General features: G+C 35.0%; 1 protein-coding gene across 3 annotated transcripts in view; it reads left to right on the forward strand.

The window, feature by feature from the left end:
- Nucleotides 1–24,502, forward strand: part of VTA1 (vesicle trafficking 1) — a 34,206-nt gene that overhangs the window by 6,400 nt on the left and 3,304 nt on the right. For 2 of the 3 annotated variants that reach the window (XM_014888634.2, XM_088161658.1), the window contains exons 2-7: nt 6,589–6,683; nt 9,645–9,772; nt 10,410–10,485; nt 13,766–13,877; nt 18,902–19,075; nt 20,776–20,856. In XM_014888634.2, the coding sequence (XP_014744120.1) occupies nt 6,589–6,683; nt 9,645–9,772; nt 10,410–10,485; nt 13,766–13,877; nt 18,902–19,075; nt 20,776–20,856 (666 nt within the window). The remainder of the gene's footprint in view (nt 1–6,588; nt 6,684–9,644; nt 9,773–10,409; nt 10,486–13,765; nt 13,878–18,901; nt 19,076–20,775; nt 20,857–24,502) is intronic. The other variant, XM_014888636.2, reaches the window with a different exon arrangement.

The raw sequence follows: 24,502 nt of genomic DNA on the forward strand, positions 1-24,502 counted from the left end.
GTCTCTAGCCTTTCATCAGCTTTGAGGCCCTTCCCATGTCTCCCACCGGGAGCTCAGGGCTGCAGGTGTGGCACACCAGTGCTGAGTAGAACGGAAAGATCTCTTGCCTCAACCTGCTGGCAGCACTTCTCCTAATTCAGCTGTGGATGCTGGTAGCCAATAAGGTCAGGAGTACACTTTGGAAACTTCTCTCATGGTCATCTAGGGTGCTGAGGTTCACCTCACAGAGTAGTTTAAAGACATGAAATAGGCTCGGGTTTAAACTAAATAAGAGGGTGTTTCAGATTTGTCCTCTAATCACTAAAAGCTGTTTCATCCTCATGACTTGGCCACAACTAATCCAGAGTAGCTACCTTCTCCTCTTCGTATTCTAGAGATCTCAATTGTTATAAATCCTATGTTTAATGTAGATTTTCTGTTTTATTTGGAAATACTTTATTTAACTGTAGAGACAAGCTTTTAAAAATACGGGTGGTTTAAATATTGTAGGAAAGCTTAGAAGCTTATGAATTGTACATATAACTTACTCAAATTTTACAAGACCAAATGAAGTCCTTAAACCAGACTGAAGTGTGGTAGTGTAGAACACAATCATTTCCTGAGATTCATAGGAATTTTGTTCTTTTTTTCTTACATATTTCTCTAAGTTAATTTTGCTTGAAAATAAGTATTTGAAAGTACTTTGGTTTCTCTAGAATGTTTTAGATTTTCAGTTCATTCTGCCAGCCTAATGTCTTGTATTTTGCCAGTTTCTTTTGGCATCATGTAATGAAGAGACAGTGTAAGGCCTTCCAAGTTTATTTGTCAGTATGTTAAATCTATTTTTAAAAGTCTTTGAATTCAGACAGCTTGGACTTAGCCGTGTAGAAATATATTTATGACGTGCATGCAGAAATTACATGATTGAAATATGACACATTAATGTTTATGAGAGCAAGAATAATTCATTTTTATATGAGAATGTTTCCAGTAGTTTTGGGTTTGAGTAGAATCCAATTTAATGTCTTTGTGCCCTTTGCTTCCCACATTTGTATTCCAGCTGTTGGCTTCCTGTACCAAGCATTTAACAAACGTTTTTCTGTCAGTGGTTTGACAAAGGGATGTAGAATATGAATGAGTAATAAATTATGGCCTGGTAGAGCTTTCATCCCTTCATCAGAATCAAAATATTGCTAAAATTTATTGCAATGTTATTTGTTACTATTTCATGTCAGTTTGTTACTATGAAATGTCAAAAATATTTCAGTTGCTAATAATTTATTTTCTGTGCTAGAGAATTAAATACACACAGGGAAAAGAAGTATAATTTGATCCTGTTAGACCAGGAAAAAGAAAGATGGATAGTAGGACAGAATTTTGAAGATAGAGAATCAACCTATTGTGCATGTTTGTTGGCTAGAACTTTTGTTCTCCGGTATTTTTCACTTGGCACAAAGTTAGTTTAAAATGGGAGTGAGGGGAGTTTCAGTTGTTATCCAAACATTAATCTGGAGTAACTTACTGTGTATGAGGAATGAATGTCTGGCACATACTAGAGACAAAATACTTGCTCTGAAATTGTGCTGTGTATTAGCAAAGGAAAAATAACATGGTATTACGTGACATAAATAAAGGCAGAGAAGTTTCTGTAAAGCTTACTGTATAATTCCAGCCAGCACACCCACACTTAGTATTTACTGAACAAAGATTAAGAGCAGCAAATCAAGATGTATATTTTGTAGTTGTCTTGGCAAAACATTTTTGTGAGAATGATTACTTGCCAAGTCTTTATGAATTTGAAGATAAATGTCCTGTCTACAAACTGAGAGCAAACTCTTAGTTAATAATTGGCAAAACAGTTATGCCTTTGTGTGTAAAATTACAAGTGACTTTAGCTCTACTTCTGATGTTATTAATATTTAAACATTAGCTCTCTGTAGCCTCCTTTACCTCCTTAATACTTTACTTTTTCCATATACTATGCTACTTCGTTGGCTACATAAAAGTCTTTTCTGCTACTTGGTTTGAGTAGAGGGAGGCAAAAAATAGTTGTATCTACTATAAAACTTGAGTGCGTAAAACAAAAAGTAGGAATAATTTCATTCACCTATTTGTTTCCAGATATTCCAGATCTCAATCAAAAATAGTGAAGAGAGATAAAAAATGCAAGTCACTTAATTCCAAGATACATTTAGGCTTTAAAACTTGAAAAGTTTTGCAGCTACAATGTATGAGTTTAGTTGTCTTTTACATCAGCATTTTCAGAAGCTTGGCTGTCTAAAAAGGATTTTTTTTTTAATCAGAAGTTCCTAAACAAATGCCTTCTGTAAGTTGAGTTCTTTAGTTTTAAGTGTGTCATAAGGGACATGCAGTTTAAACATTTTGTTCAATGTGTAGAGAAGTACTGAAGAGAAACCAAAGTAATTTTGATGTAAATTGGCCTTTCAAGTGTGGTATTCTGTAAGGTGAAACAATGCATTTGTAATACATAACACTATGAGGATTTCTTTTGTGGCACCTATACTATTCGGGAAATTACGTCCCTCTTCTTAGAAATTGAACCACTTCCATTAAAGTAGAAGTTTTGTGACTTAGCAAGTATAGTAATAATACTGTCCATTGCTTTTGCAATATGACAGGAACCAGAACAGTTGCATTTAATGGAATGTAAATAATTTGTTTTCTTTTAGATGTGGTGAACGGGGGCAACTGAACTCAGGTCACTGTTGACTTTCTTAGCGGAGATGTTGGAGGCGGTAAACTTTTCACCTCTTGCTTATGAGTTACTTGCTACTGAGATTGCCTGTCAGCATAAACATGGAGGACAGTTTTTTGACCATTAATGGCCAGTTTAAAATTTGACTGATGATATTAACACAGGAAAGGAAATTAACACGTTTTGCTCTTGCTACTGAAAATTTAGTAATGAAGTGCATTTTCCTGTTTGGTGTGAGCTAGGCAGGAAAAGGACATCAATAGATTGCCTTCACTAGATGAAAAAGTATTTTCAGTTATAATCATGTATCTTTACAATAAGTAATACTTGTACAATCAAGCACACACAAAAGATACACAAGAGAACACCTTAACTGGCAAAGGTAGTAGTGTCAAAACCAGCACAGTCTTACAGATAGCCTTCTTGTAGAATAATTGGGACATTTTAAGATTAAAGCAGAGAGGACAAGAGAAGACACAGATGTGGAAGAACTTGCTTTTGGAAATAAATCTTTTTCCTTAGGAATATGATATACTAATACTCAAAAATGGAAAAAGGATAACTAGTAGATCCTTTTTTCCTGTTGCTGGCAATAAGGCAAAGGATTGCTTCCAGATTCACTCCTGTGTTGCTCTTCATGCAGATAATTTCAAAAGCAAAATTTTAAAACATTAAAAGGTTATTTTAATAAAAGTGGCTTTAAAGATAAATACCAAATTATTTTTCCTCTTCCTATTTTGTGTCTGTCCCTAGAAATCTCTAGTTCTTTCAGTTTTTCAACTATTTCACCTTCTGTTTGCTTGGTAAGTTTAATGATACAGTTTTTCAATCCCAAAGCCGTACTTGTGACTAGAGCAGAACTGAGTAAAGTAGTAAATATACCTAAACATCCTTAACAACATTCTGTGTGTCACTGATGGGATTCAGACTGGTAGAGTGTACTTTTCTTCTGTTTCTTCAGTTCATCAACTGAAATTGATCTTTGTGGAGATTTTTTACTGTTTTGCATTTCCTGACTTGAAGGTTGCCTCATCTTTCATTGCAATCAGGTTTTATCAATGTTTTATCAGTAGTGTCAGAGCCAAGACCTTCAGCAGCACTGAATGCTGCTAGGTAGTGATGCTCTGTCAATAGTTGTTTTCACAGACATCGTGCTCTTTCTTGATCACCACTTACTTGAGAAAAAAGGAATAGTTTTTGCCTTTATCTGAACCACTGCCTCCTCAGAGGCCTGTCTCTGGACAGGTTAGTCCTTCTCTCAAACATATAAATGTATGTAAAGAAGTGAGCATGCAAAAATTCTGGACTTCAAAAGCTTTTAAAGATCACAATAGACTCTCTTGTTAGGGTAACTTTAGTATGCTTTGACCTTTTGCTAGTTAATAAGATCTTTCAGGAAATCTTAGCAATTTCTATAGGCAGTGGTACAAATTTGGACTTGGTAGCTGCACGTGGTAGATATCTACTGTTGTCAGTTGTGTGTCGTCAGAGATGTAATTGCTGTGACAGGTGGAGCACATTTAATCATATTTCAGATGTCATTAATAGTCTATCTCAAGGATGCCTCTGTTCCTAATATCTTAGAGCTGCTGCTGCAAGAGTACTTGCACCCTTTCTTGACAGTCTATGCTTTAGATAATAGTACTTCGATTTTTAACAGCCCAGGAGCCTTGGGTACCTTGGTCCTAGAATCTTTTGTTAGAGGAAGGTGTTGGTGTGGAGGATTGCTTGATGTCACCCACAGTGTAAAGTTATATATGGACAAGAAAAACATTTTTCTTGTTTCTGTAACTGTTGTTCTCTGGCATATGATTTCTGTGTGTTCAAGAGTTGTTCTGCATTTGTTCATTGGAGTGCCTGAAGAAGTCTTGAAGTCTTTCTCAGCCTCTGAAATCCTAAGAGGGGAAAGGGCTGGTTTTTCAGGGCTTTATACAAAGCATACAGATATCTCAGTCCTGTAAATACACCCCTTTGGATATTAGTGAGGAAGAAATTATCTGGCTTTCACGATTTAAATGGATGTATTTGCAGTGAGAGTGAAAAAAACCACATGCAGGTAACACAAGAGTAACAGTTACAACGTAGAAGATCTTTTAATTTTTAAACTGATCAAGGTTAAAGACATTATCAAGATCCATTTATATGGAAACAGAGTTCTTTCTATGTAAATGAGTTGTGGATGAGATCTGAAGATGCATACTTCAGCAAGTAAGGTAAATCTATATCCCAGAATGACCAAATGTATTTTGAATTTGTCACCCTAATGCATATCAGTCTAAAATTAATTTATTTGCCTCTGAAAATATCTGATGTTGGCATCCATCAAAAATAAATAACTGATCTGGATGGCTCATAGGTTTAGCAACCTTATGTTAATTCTTACGTTTTATATTGTTAAATTATACCATGATATGGGTTCAGGGGAACTTACAATCAAGGATGTACTTAAAAATCAATTTAATTGAAGACTGCAAATTAACTCCTTGTCGTGCGATGATGATGTTTTAATTGATGGTTGCTTTTAATATTAATTTTAGTGCCTTAGGTACAATTCTCTGTGTTTGAATTTCTTTGAAATCTAATTCAACTTTACATGTGCTAGTTTTGTAATGCTTAACGTTAGGAAATACTACTTCAAAAATCCAGAAAAAATAGTTAAATTATGGTGCTCACCAGCAGAATCTAATGAAGTTTTATAAAAATATATCTAATTTTATTAGACAAATTGCTAATAGATGGAAAACGCAGACAAACTTTTGCTTGTAATGCTTGTAATATAATAATAATTGAGTATATAGGTAATGTTTTCTTCTGCAGCAAGCATCAGGATAAGTGCAATGTGATAACAGTTCTGTTATATTCATGTTTACTGAGATAATTTGAAGGGAAAAGAGTCTCTAGTTATAAAGAGATGCTTGGGAGGAACAAGATGCTAAAGCTGTGAGGCAAGTTAGGATTGCTTGCAGAACTTTCTGTCCGTCAAGAAGAAGGACTTGGGGTATTCCATAATAACTACCTTATAATATTTGGTGGAGTTAGAGCTTTTGATTCTTAAACTTTGCATTTGAAAGTGTTTTGTAGGACTCTCTTGAGAGTCAGAAGTGAGAATTAGAGGAATGATTTTTTTGTGGGAAATGTTCAGCGTTTGATTACTGATCTTTTTTCTGGCTCTTTTCCCTTCTCGGTTTGTGTTAATCCTAGTAAATAATACTTGCTTGGGTTTGCCCAGTTTCATGAAGCTTATAAAGTTCTGCCATATGCAAATCTAAAACTCACAGATTTTTGGTAGTAAGAAGATAATTTTTAATCAGAAGGTGTTAATCATTCCTTTTCAAGATCTTATTAAAAACTGGCAACTCTACTTGCAGGGCAGGTTTGATAAAGTCTGCCTTGTCTGATTAAAAGATTACGTTTGTGTCTTGAGTGTTTCGATGCTATGTATGCATGTACATGGAGATAGTAGGTGCTTAATACCATTTCTTCAAGTGTTGTAAGGCTAACTGGCTCCTACTACATGAAGTTTCATTTATATCCATACACTGTCTCAAATCAATTTGAATAATTTCCTATTTGGGTGAGTTGCAAATGAGGGTGGTGGTAATTCATAAAAGCACTTGAAATTGCATAATAGTGATACAAACATCAGTTTAAAACAAGTAAGAATAGTCATTGGGGAAAAATAAAACATAAATATTCCAAAAAACATCTCCTAGTATCTCTGCAAGCCCAAACCTTACATTTTGCTGTCACTGCTCACTAGTACTGGAGTCAGTCTGTGGTTAAATCACGAGTTTGTCTTTCAGGTGTGTTGGGGGGCATTGCTTTGTTTGCATATGGGTTTTGCCTTAGATAATAATTTTCAGTGTTTTTTGTGGGTTTTGTATCACTTCTAGGTCGTTTGTATGCAATGCAGACAGGGATGAAGATTGATAGCAAAACCCCAGAATGCCGTAAATTTTTATCCAAACTTATGGATCAATTGGAAGCTGTAAGTAGAATTTATTGATTTCCTCAAAAATGATCATGATATTAACATAATTTTTATTTACATTTCTGTATATACTGTCTCTTCTCTGCAGTTATTCTGCATGCAAGCATACTGCATGAACTTCAGTTGTATGTAATAAGTTGCCGAAGGATAAAGCTGTATGTGTGTATGCATGCACAAACATAATTGAAATTTTGCCATAAGATTTTGTGTAGACAGCATAAATTACAGTGCTTCATTTATACATGTTCTCGTGATGAATCATAATTCATTATGAAGTTAATGCAAGTGTTTTAGAAGACTTTTTTAATTGGTTTGACTTTGATTCCTGGAAGTCTGTACAGTTATTTTCACTGCAGTAGGACTTAATAGCCTAGTCTTTTGAAATCTCTAACCTAATCTGTTGTATCAAGGGAGTTTTTAAAAATATTCTTTAAAAGATAAAGATACTTCTGATAGTATCCTGTGTTAGAGATTGGAGATCTTATTTTATAAATTTTTTTAAGCACAGTCTAATCTGTGAGAGCTATGCCATGCACTTCTGAATGGACCTGATACTATTAAAAAGCCTTAAATAGAAGAGAGATAAACAAAGAAAGGTAAAGTTGTGGTACAGATGGTCAGTTTAAGTTCCAGGAGCTGTTTATGTTCATACCCTGTAGTTTTCAGTATTCTCAAAGGAAGAAATTTGTTAATTTTAAGATCTAAATGTTCATTTGGAAGCAGAAAGTAATACTGAGAAATGAAGCAGCAGTTCTTTTTTTGTTCAGTATTGGTGATTCCATCCAAATTCTAGCAATGCCTGAAGACTTTGTGTGAAACTAGTACAACAACCTTCAGTTATGAAAGATGCATCACTCACTCACAGAAGTATTCAAGGCCAGATTGGATAGGTCCTGAGCAATCTCTTCTAGTGAATGGCATCCTTGCTCACAGCAGGGGAGTTGGAACTAAATGACCCTTAAGGTCCTTTCCAATTCAGTGATTCTACAGAAAAAAAATGAAACGCGAACCATTCGTCTTTTTTTCATAACTTGTGCTTCTTGCTTTTTTTATCACTGATTTTTTGCAATGGAAAATTCAGTGTACTGTGATTTTTTGGTGTGTTATTTCATCGGATTTTGACATCCTAAATATGACCTGGGTTTTGTGTTCAAAGGGAGAGAGAGATGGCAGGAGAGGTGAGATTAAAACTCAAAAGAATTTTGCTCTTCATTTCCTAAGAATTCTTGGAATTTGCTGGATTACTTGTGATACTGCAGTAGTTAATCTGTAGTGTTCAGTTACCCCTTCTGTTTCAAAATTGAAAAGACTAAAAAAGCAGCAAAAATCCATAGTTTCACCTTTTGGTTACTGGTAAGAAGATCGTCTGTGTGACAACTGATGCACAGGTATTGAAGAGTCTTCTGTGTGTCCCGGTGGTGGAAGGAGGGAGAAAGCACTCCTAGTCGAGTCTAATAGAGCAGTTTTGGGGCTAGGAAGTTTGGGTTTATGGAAAAGTTGGAGCCTGCTTTTATTTGGGAGCTGCTGTTTCCAGTCTGCCTCTAACCACCAGGGGGCGCAGAGGGGTTCCGGTTTAATTTTTTGTGAGATTAAACGCAAGTTTAAATGCCTTGAGTTTTAGGTTGAAATTTTGTATCAACGTTTAAAACACCAGTACTGCTGTATTGAATCACAGATTGTGTGAAGGATAATTTCGACAGTAAACAACTTCGTTAACTCTAATACTTTTAGAATAGTATGTAACACTGTCAGTTATGTGTTTGAAATAATTGAGCATCAGATCAAGTATACTAATCAGTTCTTTTCTGGGTATACAGAGAGATTATGGAAATGTGTGTATACAGTTTTCTCCTGAGTTACCTTCAGTGTTTGATTGTTTCATTTAAGCGCACGAATTTTAGTACTTTCACAAGAAAATTACACTTCATAAAACAAATACTTCTTGAAAACCACCTAGAGTAGTTTGATGAAAGTCTTTAAATTTAAAATTCTATTCCAAAAGCTTATATTTAACTACTGAAATCAAGTAACTTTTCTGGCAATATTCTATGTCTTAGAAAGTTGGCAGCAATCTAAAAAATATGGAAATGGTGCCTGCATGATTAAATTTTCTTCACACGCACAGTGAAAAATAACTGCCATTCAAAGATTGTTTTTAAATCTTTTGGCAAAATAAAGGTTGCAGGTTAGTATCATGCAGTGTTCCTGTTTTTGTTCTCTAAGGATAACCTGAGATTTCCTTATGTGCAAACAGTAAGCCTATTCAGAAGCTGTAAATCCACCTGTTGTAACTGTTAGAGAGTTGTTTGCTTTACTGATTTTTATTAGGAAACCTGAGGATTCTTGTACTCTAACATCTTTGAAAAGAGTTCTTTGAATTTAAATACACTGCTTACACTGAAAATTCCAGTAAATTCATAGGTAACTAGACCAGTTGAGGTAGGGCTCAGATACTTTGAAAGATGTAATGAACTGCAGTGAAATAACCTTACAAGAGGGAAGATACATGATTACTCTGATCTACAGCACTTTATAAAGCATGCATTACTTTACCAGATGAACTGTGTTGAATCCTGATACAGGCTTCATAGTGCTGGGTCTTTCAGATAATAAGGGGAAAAATATCTCTTGCTGTTCCTACACAGCATTGTAGTTGTATTTATTTTTAAACTTTGGGGGAGAGGATGTTGGGGTGTTGGTAGTTTTTATAGGCATTTTGTGACCAAAGATTCAGAGCTACTTATTTTTAATATTTCTCTCTGCAGAAGACTGTGCTTTCTCTTTCACATGCTGCTTTTAGCATTTGTCATGTTAGAAGCTGCAGATTTGTAAAACAAAGCATAAGTTGTTCATTTTTAACTTGTATTTGACGTTGTTTAAATCAGCGGGTTCTTTTTGTGTTTGCAGAACTGCTAAGGTCCAATAAAGTAATTAATGTATTTTTCCAACATTTTTCAGATGAAAAAGCAATTTGGTGATAATGAAGCAATTACTCAGGAAATTGTTGGTTCTGCTCATGTGGAGAATTATGCCTTGAAAATGTTTTTGTATGCAGACAATGAAGACAGAGCCGGGCAATTTCATAAGTAGGTGAAAATCTTTGTTTTTCTTATCTGAAGGTAGTGGTCAGGGAATGTGAATATCCAAGCCCTCTTTAATTTGACTGGAAACAAGAATTGGGCTTAATTACATTCTTTTCTGGAAAACTCAATTTGTTTCTACTTTTAGGTCTCTAAGTTCACACATTAACTGGTATGCTCCTGCTTATGTTCCTTAGGAAGTTGCTTACCTATTGGGAAGCCTTCTAAAACCACTTGTTAACACTGTGTTCTATGTTATCAAGCATGTTATAGTTTCTTTGACCAGTGATGATCCATTATGTAGTTTGGTTTGCAGCAATTACTATGGCACGTTTATGTATTTTTCTAAGCTAATACAGGATTTCTGATGTCCTACACGAAACATTCGAAACTAGAAACTAAGTGCAGAACACGTAACCAGTTTTTTAAAAATACTGAACATTTTCTGCTTAGTAGTTAGGAGACTAATCAATATTGCTAGATTTAAATGTTGTGAAGCAGCTTCTGTAACATCAGATTAAAAGAAAAAAAGAAAGCGATGTTTGGCTTGAAATAAGCTGCTATGGTCTAAGATTACAACTCCTATAATGTGATTCTGAGAGACTGACATTACCAAGTTAGCAAAATGCTTTCTTTCCTACAGAAACATGATAAAGTCCTTTTATACTGCAAGTCTCCTGATAGATGTTCTAACGGTATTTGGGGAGCTGTCTGAAGAGGTAAGTGTCAGCAATATAAATGTATTATCTCATTGCTTTTCCAAGCACAGACGCTGCTTTTCTAAGTCATGAATATGAATTTCAGATAACATAGGTTCTAATAGTGTAGCCAAATACTTGTTAGTAAATCATAAAGAATCATGCTAAGTATTTCAAATTCTAGGCATCTGTTAGAAGATGCTTCATGACAAGTGTCAGTTAGAAAATCATAGTTTGACTTTTACTGTGGGACACATAGCATTGCATTGAGCAAGTGAGAATGCTTACAGGGGAAATATGATGCAAGGCTCCTAGCTTTGTCCACCTTCACTTTTTTCCATGTCCTACTTGAAGTCCACAGGCTTGACATCCTGTATGCAAATCCCCAATCTGCTAAGTGTGCCTAAAGTGCAGTCATACTTGCTCAGTTTAAAATGCAGTTGTTGTGGCTACTTTCATTTGTAAATATTGGAAAGAAGGTAAAAGCATGGTCTTGATAGTGGTGCACTTCTTGAATACTATAGGATGTAAGTGTAGATGCTAAAGATAGGTCTTATCCAAGAGAAATGCTTGGTGAAGAGTTCTTGCAAAATTCACAAATCCAAAATTTTCATCTTACCAAGAGGGACAAGTAAGGCTCTGCACCCTGACATCCTTTACTAGATGCAGTAATAACATTTCCTAGAGCCAGAGAGTGAATGCACGTTTACACATTGAATTGAACTGAAAAAGACCAATCTTAGTCTGTAGGAATCCAGTGCACAGGACAGTGCACTGATCGATTGAGTCCTCGAGAGTACCTGAAGCAATCCTACTTTGAAGATGGAAGAAATGGTTACAAATGTCAGTGCAGAATGCTAGCAGTTGTACATTTTCTACTGTGTTTTGGGGTTTATTATTGTTGTTGCTGAAAGGACAGAACTGCTTTGTAATTGGAAAGAAGCAGAATTCTTTTTGTTTAATTGGCGAACACCAACAGTAAAAGAGAATGTACAAGAAATACAGAAAATACTTGTTCTTCTGTATAGCAGCATAACATTTCAGTAGTTTCCTTATCTATTCTTATGTAAAGGGATGATGGAAGAAGTGTGACTTAGACTTTTGCAGAAGTTTTTGTCAGCCTCAAATACACTCAGCATGACACCTGGTTATAGAGTATGACATCTATATTCAGACCTACTGCCTGTTTTTTCAATAGGTAATTGAAACTGCCTTCATATGTATGGACTGTCAACTATTAAAAGGCTCTTAAATCAACAGCAGAAGGCATAGAAAGCAGGTACTTTGACACCTAGAATCAGAAAATGAGTGTTGAGCATTAAAATGTATGTTTTTAAATGGCAAGTGATTGATTATTGGGGTAGTATGAATGAATTGTGTCACAGATGAAGAGTGGTTGTTCTATATCTCCATATTAGAGTTAGGCAAAAGGATTTTCTGGAAGATGTGTTTTACAAGACACAGCTTAGATCAGAGCAGTAGGAAGCTCTGTGATAGCAGCATTCTTTTCATTTACCTCAGTAGTGATATTCATTCAATAGGGCAGCCTTCTGAAAAGGGACAGCAGTGCATGTTAAAAACAAACCAAAACCAAGAGCATTTCAGTTCTCAGTTCTGGAGTCATTTGCAGTCAGAAAGCAGGACAGACATCAAACACTTCGTTCCCTTCTCCTCTTTCCATCCAGTATCTTGGGTGTGGGGGATGGGGGTGCTTGGCCCATCCTTAAATATGCTCTCCTCAGCTGTATCCCGATGTGGGTGCACTGGAGATGGTTTTATCCAGCATGGGGAAGCCCTAGCCTCTCCTCACAGACACTACTCCTGCCATGCTGAGTTGCCAGCACCTGGGATGGACACCTGATACAACAGCATCTTCACACTTTGTCAATAAATAATCACCACGTTAGAATAGAGGGGAGATTTACAGGCTCTTAAATATTGCATAATAATCTGTCCTAAAAGTAGCATATTGTGGGTATGTGTTTTCTGCATTTTGTGACTTCTAGACTGTTTGTTAAAAGTGAGGGAATTTAATTTGTAACAGTGACTGACCAGAAGTTTAACAGAAAGCTGTATTTTCCAATTGTACTTTTCCTTTTTGAGGTAGAGTGAATGCATTTTCATAAATATATCATGAGAATAGGCTTTGTTTCTTGTTTTCAAGAGGTGTTCAAGAGATGTTTAAGAGAACATCTTGTTTTCAAAAATGAAGACCAGATCTTTCTCCTGGATTGCATGAGCATCCTGGGTGATACAATGTATTAATGAGGTTACTGGAGATACGTTTTGTATTGTGTCTCTCTACCCTGTTCTAGATGAGAATGCAATAGGCTTTGTGAAGTACAGTATTGAATTTCAGTTTATTAATTTCTTAGAAACTTTGGGTTTAATTTCCAAATTAATTTTTTTTTTAATAAAAAAATATTTTTTAGAATTTTGGCATTGGTGTGAAGCATGCTGTCCCAACCTGCATTGTTCATTTGGGCCAATTATTCCACTTATCCTTCCACATTTCTCATCTGTTTATATTCAGCCTTGTTCCTTGATTTATATTACCTCATAACTGTCAGAATTGGTTGTTTCCCATACAATTTTTGACCAAGTGGTTGATTTGCATAATCAGATTACTATTTCTTGCATCAGTTGAAAGCTCTTCCTGGATTAAACACCATTGTAACAGTCCCATGAGATACAAAGTAACCAATCTTCCTTTTATGTTTTGACATGTTAAAAGTTGTACCTAGGAACAGGAAAGTGTGTTTTTAAAAACAAAATGGAGAATCTTAATGTCATAGAATATTACAAACAAATCACATTAATCTGCAGTTACATCAGTCTTTCTGTATTCATACTTTTAAATAAAATTTTAAAATTTAAATTAATATAATTAGAAAAGATTTTATATTTCTGATCAGCAGCAGTAGCGTTTTAAGTTTCAAGTATTTGAATCTAAAGTAAATAATCATCCAAGTTTATGGAGATAGGAAGCTTTCTTATTTCATGTCAATAATTACTACATAGTGCAATGCCTTTCATACTAGATGTTCTTGGTATAAGTTATTTCCTTCTCCTGATATGCTGTGCTAGTTGAGATCTCCACATTTTCCTTTCATGCTGAGATCTTGTTAGAGCTGTTATTTTAATTATTTTTTTAATTCACCTATTAATTTTACACATTTTTTATCTTCAAAAGGGTGTCAAATGACAGCAGAGAAAGTGAAAAATATGTTTATGTTTCTGTTTTGAATGCATTAATTCGGAGAAGTGAGTGGTTAAAGTGCTGTCCTTTTCCCTCCCCCAGAATGCCCAGCACAGGAAGTACGCCCGGTGGAAGGCAGCATACATTCATAACTGCTTAAAGAATGGAGAGACTCCTCAGCCTGGCCCCATTGGAATGGAAGGAGAGAGTTTTGGTACGTGTTTCCCTTTGCTTTTTAAGAGAGCAGAAGGCTGTGCCACGGTGAAGTGGTGGTATGCACAGTTTCTCAGGGAGCACCCCTCAGGAAGCACAGCTTCCCAGCTTGATGTTCCCTTCACAATGGGCTGCCTTCTTCTTTTCAGCTTCTCCTGCTGTTATTTTTATTGGACCTTACTGTGTGATTGACTTATTTAATAAAATATTCTTTTCTTTGTAGTGGAGATTATTATTTTGAATACAGCTACTCTCTAGGAAGGTGTTCTCAGCTTTGGGCCAGAACCATACATTTCTTTAACGCTACCCACAGTCCTTCTTTTAAATGTGTTCTGTAAAGTTATGATCCTTTTTCCATTTTATCCTCTCTCAGAAGTTAAGTAGGAGTTAAAAATGGACTGATTGCAGGTGAATTCAACTTCAAAGCAAAGACCTGCTTGTGAGATAACTCCTTTCTCCCTGTGTAATAATGTCAGTTTCAAAACAGTTTTATGTCCTATTCTGAGTTGTATTTTCTGCCTCTTTCTCACTCATCCTCCTTTTCCTTGTGTTTTCAGTCGCTCCCTCTGGCTACCTGAGCTCCCTGTACAGGATTCCTTGAGGTTCCCACTTTATCTAACCGTTAAGGTGATGATTTCCAAGGACATCCACTTAACCAAACTGAATGTGTATCAGAACAAGTTGTTTTGCTTTAGATAGTGATCAGTTTCATTGGTTTTGGTAGCGACCAGTTTCTTTGCTTTTCTCCTAAATGCAGATTGAATTTCAAAGGTTGATCTCTTATGAAATAGGATGTCATTGGAATGGCTATTTTCTCTATGCAGATTAAAACGGACTAATTCTGCACAATGACAACTTCTGAGTATCATTCTTCACATACCTAGTGGAACAACTGAGACCTCAAATAATTTGTCATTTTCTTTTGAGCGGCATGTGAGACTTTGTGGCTTGTCAATTAAGTTGATGGTAATTTATCTCTTAAGCTTAGATTTAGTAATACAAACTTCTCCAAATAAAAAGGGTCAATAAACAAATCTACAGAGCAAAAGAGAAAGATCTAGCTTGTAGAGTGTGGCTTGTATCTAACCTGTAGAGTCACTTTATAGGAGTGGCTACATAAGGTTTTGTGAATATATGTATTAATGTAGACTACGTGTAAATACTTGTGCAAACATATGAAATATATATACACATAAAAATAATTATTTGTTTGTTTGCATTCATTTGTGTTTGGAGTCTATACCTGAATCTTGAGTGAATTTTGGGGTCTGAACTTGTAATTTACTTCTGATAAGTTACAGGTTAATTAGGCTTGTAATTTTCTACTCATTACTTTTGTCTGAAACATGTCAAAACATTAGAAAACTAGTTTGTCGTCTGGGTCTCTGTCTTTTCATCATGCAATCTCACATTTTGATGCATCTCCGCATAGTAATTTCTATGTCCTGGAGAGTGTTATATTAAAAAATAAAGGATATTATCATGGGGTTTTTTTAAGGAGAATGTGTACCAAACATCTATTTCAGTTTATTATTATCTTTATAGTGTCTAAGAGCCTGGGTGCCAAATATAATTTATTTGCAGTTTCCTGGATAAAATACTATTTATATATTAGTACTCCAGAAACACTGCAACATAAGTAAATTCAAATATTTGTGAACAAATACCGAGTATGATAGTTTTATTTCCAAGCTACTTGTTTATTCTTGTTATTATGTTTTCCTAACCTAAAGGCACCCTACAGACTTAAACACTGGAATGGATATATTAACCGCTGAAATGTGCTCCAGTTTAGGCACAGCTGTATTTGAAGTGAAGCATTAGCAAACTAATTTCTTGTTCAACATACAGTCTTTTCCAAGACGGTTTTCTTAGCTGTCCATGCCGCTGTAGCAAGAGATACTTACGATGTAACTCCCAACTGCAAATATCACATCTTTGTCAAATTACACCAGATTGGTGATTTAACGGAGAATGTGACACGTGAGATAAAAATCTCTTGTTATATTGAATGTAATGAGTAGCTCAGTTAAATATTTTCAGCTTTAAATGAGTGCTCTTTTAGTGGTCTGGTTCATAGTGTGGTGAAGCTGACATGAGTATAGGAAGCGAACTATGAATTTTAAACAACTGCAAAAATAGAATTTCTAAGTAAACATTAAAGCTTTTGCTAAAAATCCATGTGTGCAACTTATAGAAGCTAATTATTTCTCAAAAGCACCAATTAGGCTTTTATTAATTTTATTAATCTGCAGGGGTAACTAACCTGATCAAGGCTACAAAAGAAACTGTTGTAGGAAGGAAAGCAGAATTCAGGCTTTCCTCAAATCCTTGGTATTCTTTGCAGTTCGTTACAGGTGATAATGGGAATTGGTGAAGCCTTTTGCTTTCATTACCAGGTTATGTCTACATGCAGCTTAAAAGGGACACAAACGCTGAGTGAATCAAAATTTTAACATCTTTTTTGAGAGGGAGCCTGCAAGATCTGTAACTTGGCAATTTGTTTTTGTTTGTTTTGTTGTTGAATTTTATTTCATGTAGAGAGATTATTTCTCAAACTCCTATTTTTCTGAGAAATTAAATGAAAAATACATGTTGATGTTTAATTTTTACAGTTAGCTCCATAGTGTAGGTGTCCATAATGTTTCACATAATCAAGACAAAAATTTTACACAAATTAATTTTTATGAGAAGAATCAGTACAAAAGAGTTTCAGTTCCTCTTTGTGCATCATAAGAAGAAAAGCAGTATTGTTTGAATGTATGACTGGACCTTCCCCATTCCTTTCTGCTTGCTCATTTTCTTCCTCCCCTAGCATGTGGAAAAAGTCTGTTTAAACAGAGTGAAACTAGGTCTCTGTAGCTTGACAAATTACCATTTTTTTCCAAAGTGTTATTTTTTTTGTGATTCTTGAAAACCATACTGTAACTCTTGGAGATGTTTTTACAGTAACATAGGCATGCTTTATGCAGTGCTGCTGTTGGATTTATGGATGCTTTTGTCAGGATGCCACCATGGTAACCTGAAAATGACATGTGTAATTTATTAATGCAGTTGGAATACAAGTCCTGGAGTACACATAAAGGTTACTTAGCATTAGCCCTAGGTCATCCAACAAGATTTTACACAAATGGAAAAAGAATGGAAATATGAAAAAAGTTTCTAAATAGCCATAATATAACCATAGTAAATATATTAAATGTAATCACCTTCATTGCAATGTATATGTAGGCTACATTTCTATTACAGAATTTCAGACTACTTTAATAGTTCCAACTAGTAAAAAGAACCGTGTGGAAAAAGTTGATGGATTTTTGAGTTCATTTCTCAATGTTGTGGAAAAAAAATAGATATTTGGTTTGTTTTTTAAAAGCAGTGTTCAGACACAACCTTATATTGTGAATCTTCTACAATATTTCAAGCAAAAGAGAAACAATATAGCAGAATGAAACAAAGAAAAAAATTAAATTGATAGATTAGAATTCTCTGAACTCATTAAAAATAGGAGTCGAGAGAACTGGAAGAGTCTGGATTTTTTAAAAATTTTTTTGCAAATTTTATATTTAACGCACTGAGCTACTGAAATTAAGTCATGATTGGTGCTTGCTTACACTAGAAAAGGGAATGCCATTAAGCCTTGAGAATCCTCTTTTTATATAAAAGTATATTTAGATGTTTGGTTATGAGGCTGAGGTGATTATTTAATGAAGTCTTGCCTTCAGTAAATAAATAATTTTTAAAAACACAAACAGGTGGTCTGGGTATAATGTAGCTCTGCAGAAAATTTAAAGAGCTCATGAATTCATTAATGCTCAGATTCAGGCACAAAAGCTGATGAGGTTCCAAGACAAGAAACTCAGCTGGAGCTGAAATGAAATGTAAAACAATTGTGTCACTGTTTCACAGCCTGCTTTCAGCTGTGAAATTGATTTAAGCAAATTTTAAGGAACTTTGAATTCTAGATTATTACTGCTGCATGAGAAAATAATTTCCTAATTTTTTAGCCTTTTTTCCCATTTTCTGGAAAAGGTTTTTTTCAATTATGTTATGGACATTCTAACCATAGAATTTAAAACCTCTGTTGACTTAAATGTTCTTTTATAGCAGCCTGAAACTCTTTTATCTGGCACTTCTGTTAAAAACTATTCATGAATACTGAGAGTGGGTATCTTAAAATGTTTCTAATACTTCAATCTTTGATAAAGAATATTTTAAATATTTACTTTGCAGAAAGAATAGTTACAATGCTTTTATGATATTTGGGCACTTTAAAGACGTAAGAAGAGTTAACTTAAACAAAATTACTTTTATGTTTAATACGGTTTTAACATTGGCCAATTGCACAATGAGCAAATCAAAGAGTTGAGCTTAATCTTGTGATACATATACCTGATTACAAAGTAGATTGCCCGTTTGTGAATTTAGCTCTTGCAGGCACTGTTATTATAAGTGGTTAGCACTTCTAACTTTTTTTTGTTATTTTTAACATTGCCAGACTTTAACCCGTTGAGTTCATGTCTTCTGTGGCCAGTGTTGCCTATTACTTTACCAAGGTTCTTTTTGTGGTGGTTTGATTTGGAGTAAAAGAATTGGCACTGTCTAGCCTTTTATGAGGAGTTTGTAAGGCAAATACAGTTTTCCATATTCTGGTTCATTTATATGTTAAAATGTAGATTACTGCCTACTTGTAATAACTTGTTCAACTTCTATGGATGCAGAACATGAAGTTATAACAAATTGTTCTAATGAGACAGATAGCTTATATTCAGACAAGTAAGGAAATTATTCTTCAAGTTGAACAGAAGAGATTTTTGAAAATATGTGAGTTTCTGGAACTTTATTGTATGGTATATTGCTTTTTACCTTTTAAATCCACCCTGTGTGGTTTGGGTTGATGTTTTATGTCATAGTGTGTGGTGGCAATTTTTTTAGCAATAAAAATTTGAAAGGAGGTATTAAGGAAAGCCAAAGTTTCAAGTGTTTATACATAATAGTTGCCGTAATTCCTATTTTGTGTCATTTTAGCAGATGCTGAAAGGGAAGAAGCAGGGTCGTCTTCTGTCCATAGTGGAACAACTCCATCATCATCATCTACATATGAAGCTAACAACATACCAACTAGTAATTACACTGGCATACATATACCACCAGGTGCCCATGCACCAGCCAACACTCCAGCTGAAGTACCTCATAACACAGGTATGTCCAAATCACACCAGAGAAATCCATGCCTTTATTGAGAGACAAACTTTTGCCCAAATTCTACTCCATCACATATAAAGTATAATAACACAGTATTGTGTGGAAAAGCATCTTCATAAGATAAATTGTAAAAATGCCACTGGAAATATTTTAAATTTTTTTCTAAAAATAAGTAAATCATAATTTGGAGCATTTTTACAGAAGACATACGGACTAAGAAAGTGACTGTTCCTGCAGACAGACTTTGTCTTCTCTTAAATCAGTAAAATGGCGTTGCATTGCAACATCTGTACTGTAAAGCACAATTTGAATCTTGCAGTTTATAGATGGAATTGTATTACTTCATTTCATATGTAGCTTTCCCTGTGCAGATAGGCTTCATGTGGGAGCTTATCCAACACAGTGCTGAAATTGTTACAACCCTATAGCAATCATGCATGATGTATACAATTCATACTGGTTTGGTTTGATTTGGCTTGTACCCCTTTGCCTGTGCAAGTGCTTTAGTGTGATTGACTTCAGATTAATATTAATATTAATTCCTATTAATATTATTAATAGGAATTTTGTCCCTAGGGCTAAACATATTGACTCCCACATCCTTATTATTATGTGTAATTTTTGGACCAAAACCAAGTTCTTAAAAATTCCAAGTTCCTTGTTTTACCTAATAGGACCTTTTTATAATAATCATAGAGTATAATTATTAATTAATGATTAATAAGGCTAAAAATTTAAAATCTCTTTATTTCAGTCCTGGTGATCATTTATTGTTCAGATACATTTTCATATTATTGAACGGAGGAGATATTTTTGTCACACACTCCTTCCTTTTCTTTTGCTTTCTCAATTTAAAAAATGCTTCACCCTATGAAGAGTTCAGGATGCTTTTTTTTTCAGTTTTGTAAAAGGGAAATCCTTTAGATAGGTGGGGTTTTTTTTGAGTCTGGGAGGGAGAGTATCTGAAAATTATGGAGTAACATACCTTGTTGGAATACATGAATTCTGTGCTTTACGTAGTTTTAACCCCACCCAGCGTTCAATGGAGTGATGTAATTTAGAAAAGTGATTATACCCTCTTCCTAGACAGCAGGTGTTGTAGAAATAACTCAGTGCTAGTCTGGTATGTTTTGGGCATACTGCAAAAATACAGATCTGGGTCAAAGCAAATGTGCCTAAAATGGGAATGCAGGTAAAGAAACCTTCACAGCATAAAGTGCTTTTTCTTCTTCTAGCACCATTATTTCCCTTTTAAACTTAGCTAGAGGTTTTATTCTCACTAATTGCTTTCAAAGGAATTAGGAGGGAGATAGTTTGCAAGTGTGAGGTGACTGGACCTTAAAAGAATAATAATATAGATTGCCTCTGGTATTAGATTGTAGAATTTAAGTTTCAAATATAAAAGTTTACTCACACTTTTCTTCAGCAGGTTTTCCTAAGAACTTTAGGGTAACCAGTGTCTCTTGTACCTGTACTGGTAAAATGGATGACAGTCTGTACATTCTTCTGTTTTATTTTATAAAACATACATATTTGAAGTGAAAGCATTAAAATTATTTGTTACACAGCTTCAGTATTAGTAGACTAACAGCTGCTTAATTTGAAAATCATAAGGTGTATCTGTTGTAGTTTTTTGCTTACTTTTAAAGTCAGCAGTTAAAAATAATCCGAGTCCATTTTTTTGCATTGATTCACAGGAGTGACAAGTAACACCATTCAGCCTGCTCCTCAGAATATTCCTCTAGTTGATCCTTCCCTTTATAGTGCTCAGTCTGCAGGTAAGTTTGTGGCATTTGTATTGTTGTACATGGACATACTGTGTCCTCTCTGCCTTCCTGCACTGAAGGAAGAAGTTTGAAAAATATTGTCACTATTATCCAAATGCTATTCCAGAATTTTTAAAAGAATGGACAACATCTAAGCATTGTGTTGTTAAGATTTTAGTAGTTTCTGAAAGCTATTACAGTATAGTGTTGTCTGTTTGACTACTTTGAACTAGTGAGCTGGCATTGCATAAGGCTTTTTATTATTTTTATTGTTACTTCTCAGGTGACGTTATGATACATTTTGCAAAGCCTATATTCCTGATAGCCTTGCTAAATTATATTTTTTGTAATTAATACACATTCATTTTACTTAAAATTTACTCTACAGGGTCAGCCTGTAAGTTACTTATTAATTTCATAAAATAATTCATGAAACATTCATGTTGTGTTTTTATGCAGAATAATAGTGTGTGCTTCCTGACTATAAGTAGTACCTGTGTTAAATGAAGCAATTTGTAAGGTACTGCTAATGATGTTATTTTGATGTACCATTAAGTCAAGGCTTTTATCTTTTAAGATGTCATCTGTCTTTGATGTTGAAATCACTGATAGCCTATGTCATATGTATTTTATGTCTGCCTGCATATTCCATGCTTTGAAGTGTACACATAAGAGCTAACCGTAGGGAAACCATGGCCTGTGGAAGATTAGTAACTGACAGTAAAGCTGGAATCATCCTAGATTCTAATTTGAACACGCATGTACATTTGGACAAAGAGTTAACTGTGTTGTAAGAATTTTTCTGTACATGGAAAAGAGAAAATAGTGTAAAAAAAAAAAACCTGAACATAAATGACATCTGTTTGTAATAATCAGATTTTTGTTGGCAATATAGTATGGATGTTGAGTGAGGAGAAAGTCTAGAAGTCCTGGTATAAAATCTGTTCATATTCTCCCCTACAGTTTATCCTCATCAGGGAGAGCTGGTAGTATATATTAGTATACAATATTATACGTAATTGTGATGTTAAGTTCTAGTACTAACCACTGTAAAACATTGCCTGTTACGACTACAAATGTAGATAGGTATGTTCTTATATTTTATAACTTACAAATATTTAGTTACTTTATTATGTTGTTGAAGAGTGTGTCTGTGTTAAAATGGCTTTACTGAAAAAGCATTTTTGCTTGAATAAAATGCCATAGTAGGAATTCAATGTTTAACTTGTTTTTAGTCTGCTGGCATAAAGAATGCTTAAGGATATTTTCCATTTTAATATATTAGAAAGCCATTTTTATAGAAGATGTCTTAAAAATAGCAAAATTGGCCATTGATAGAGACATATTAACCTTTAGTATTCTCCTGAGGAGCAAAAGGTACTATAGATGCTATAGTTTTTCTGGAATATTATTGTAATTACAGGATCTCAGGATAGTTTGGGCTGGAAGGGACCCAGAAGGACTGAGTCCAACTCTGAAGTGAATGGCCTATACAGGAATCAAGCCCACAACCTCGGCATTATTAGCACCATGCTGTGGCCAGCTGAGCTGGCATTAATGTCTCATGTGGTAGTAACTCATTTTATTGAGAGCAACACCTGAGACCTGTAGCTGTAACATTTAAACTTGGTGATAGTTTTTGAGTTTTGGGGGCTGCTGTGGGGATTTTGGTAGAAATGGCTCAAAACTTTACTTAAGTCTTGCCATAGCAACTGCTAGTTGGAAGGCAAATTTTGTGGTGTTTAGAAGCAAAGCTTTCGTGTTTAACTGGCTTATCATGATCTTCTAAGACTGTCATTGTACCAGGTTTTGTTGGTGACTACTCTGAAAATTTTAGTCATTATTGTTTCTCGGTTTGAATGCTTGTTTCTGGTTGTCAAAAATGTCATAACTTTGATTGAAACTTAAATTTTTTATTAAGTTTAAAACATTCCATTATTCAATATCTGAATAGTATCAGTGCATTGCTCCCTCTTACCACCTACCTGAGGTAACCTGGTTTAAGTCATGCGTAAATAAGAAGGAATTGTCTTTATGAGAATGCGTAATAAGTAATATTGTGTAATTAAGAGATTAAGACCCTTGCTAAGCACCATGATAAATCTCTTAACTTGATCTAACCTGAGTATTTGCATGCCTGCATTCCTCTCCTGCACATCTGTTGTGCCACTACAAGTTTGGGTCTTCTAACAGCACAATATGAGGGAGTGCTGCAAAAGTGCACCGAAAGAGATGATAAAGGTCATGCAGGTTTGAAAGCTTAGAAAACACACTGTCAGTTATGCAGGAGTCTCAGAGGGCACAGGGAATGTGTCAGCAGAGATACAGTTACAGTTTTGTTTGCATGTGTGGAACTGAGAAGCTTGAGAGCAATGGGGAAAGTGTTCGTCCTGTTGTGTATTCTTCTCATGATACTGAGTAGTCCTTTCTCTGCCAACAATGGCCTTGTTCTCTAACCCCATAAGTAAATTGAGAAATACCTCTATCTGTTAATGGATGTGCAAAACTGTGGGACCATGAGCCCTCCTCAGTTCCTGAGCTGCAATATCTGGGTTAGATTCTTGCTGCATATTGAGGTGTGTACCATTCCTGTGGAACTGTGGTTTCCTTTGGACAGGAAGGAGGGATCAGTGTTGCCCTCCATCCAGTAGATCTCCAGAGCTGGCACAGGGCATGGTATATTTGTTCCATGATTTAGACACGATGTCCGTGTCTACTAACAAATTACACAGGCTTGCAAATATTTGGCACGGGGAACAGCTGGCACAGAACCTCTCACATCCATAAACTTTTAAACCTAAACAAGGTAGCTTGTTAAGACTGCTCATACTGAATGGTCTGTAGCTTGCTCTGACCACAAGTCATGCCCAGGAATTGTTTGGGAAAGTGCTAGTTTGCATGGGCCAAAACCATACTGGAGTCTGATCCAGCAGTTTGACACTGCATACAGTCAAGTTTGAGTGCTGAGACACCTTCCTTGGCAGTGTTGAATGTAGTAGTATAGGCATAGCCAAACAGGATATTCCACATATTCGTGCAAGATCAAATGTATATTTTAAAGATAAATTATATATTTTCTTTGCTTCAGAAGCCGTTTGATTAATGCTGTTACGATTTTGGTGGAGAGGAGTAGAATATTTTATGTAAGGAAGATTAAGTTAAAGGAATAGTGTTCTTTGATTTTTAGTTAGCATAAATCTTTAAACAGTTGTCGTGTGGGAAGAGGTTTCAGAGTTTAACATTGACTTCTGAAAGTGTCAAAGCTTTTGCATTTAACCATGGGTTAATGTGTCTGACAACAGAATTTAGATTTATACAGCAACTTCGTGTACATGTGTGCACATTTCTCTGGTAGTTTTCATAAATTTATTGCCCCTAGATTTTGCTAACAGTAAAGGCGTTCGTAGTTGTGCTACACAGTTTTTTTAAGATCTTCTTATGTTGCCATATGGTCCCTTCTACAGGTGGAATTGTATAAAGAGAGCATTTGTCCATTGTAGTTGTATGTATAATGTTTGATAATCTACACACAAAGTAGAAATAATAATTTGACGTTGTGTTTTTATGATCTTAACCCTTAGAATATGTAAATTGAAGTCAGTTACTAACTTTTGTGGTTATACCTTTGATGTAAGTACAGTCATTACTGTTAAGTTTT

Source organism: Sturnus vulgaris, chromosome 3 (genome assembly GCF_052056855.1).
Source record: "Sturnus vulgaris isolate bStuVul1 chromosome 3, bStuVul1.hap1, whole genome shotgun sequence".
Lineage (NCBI taxonomy): Eukaryota > Metazoa > Chordata > Aves > Passeriformes > Sturnidae > Sturnus > Sturnus vulgaris.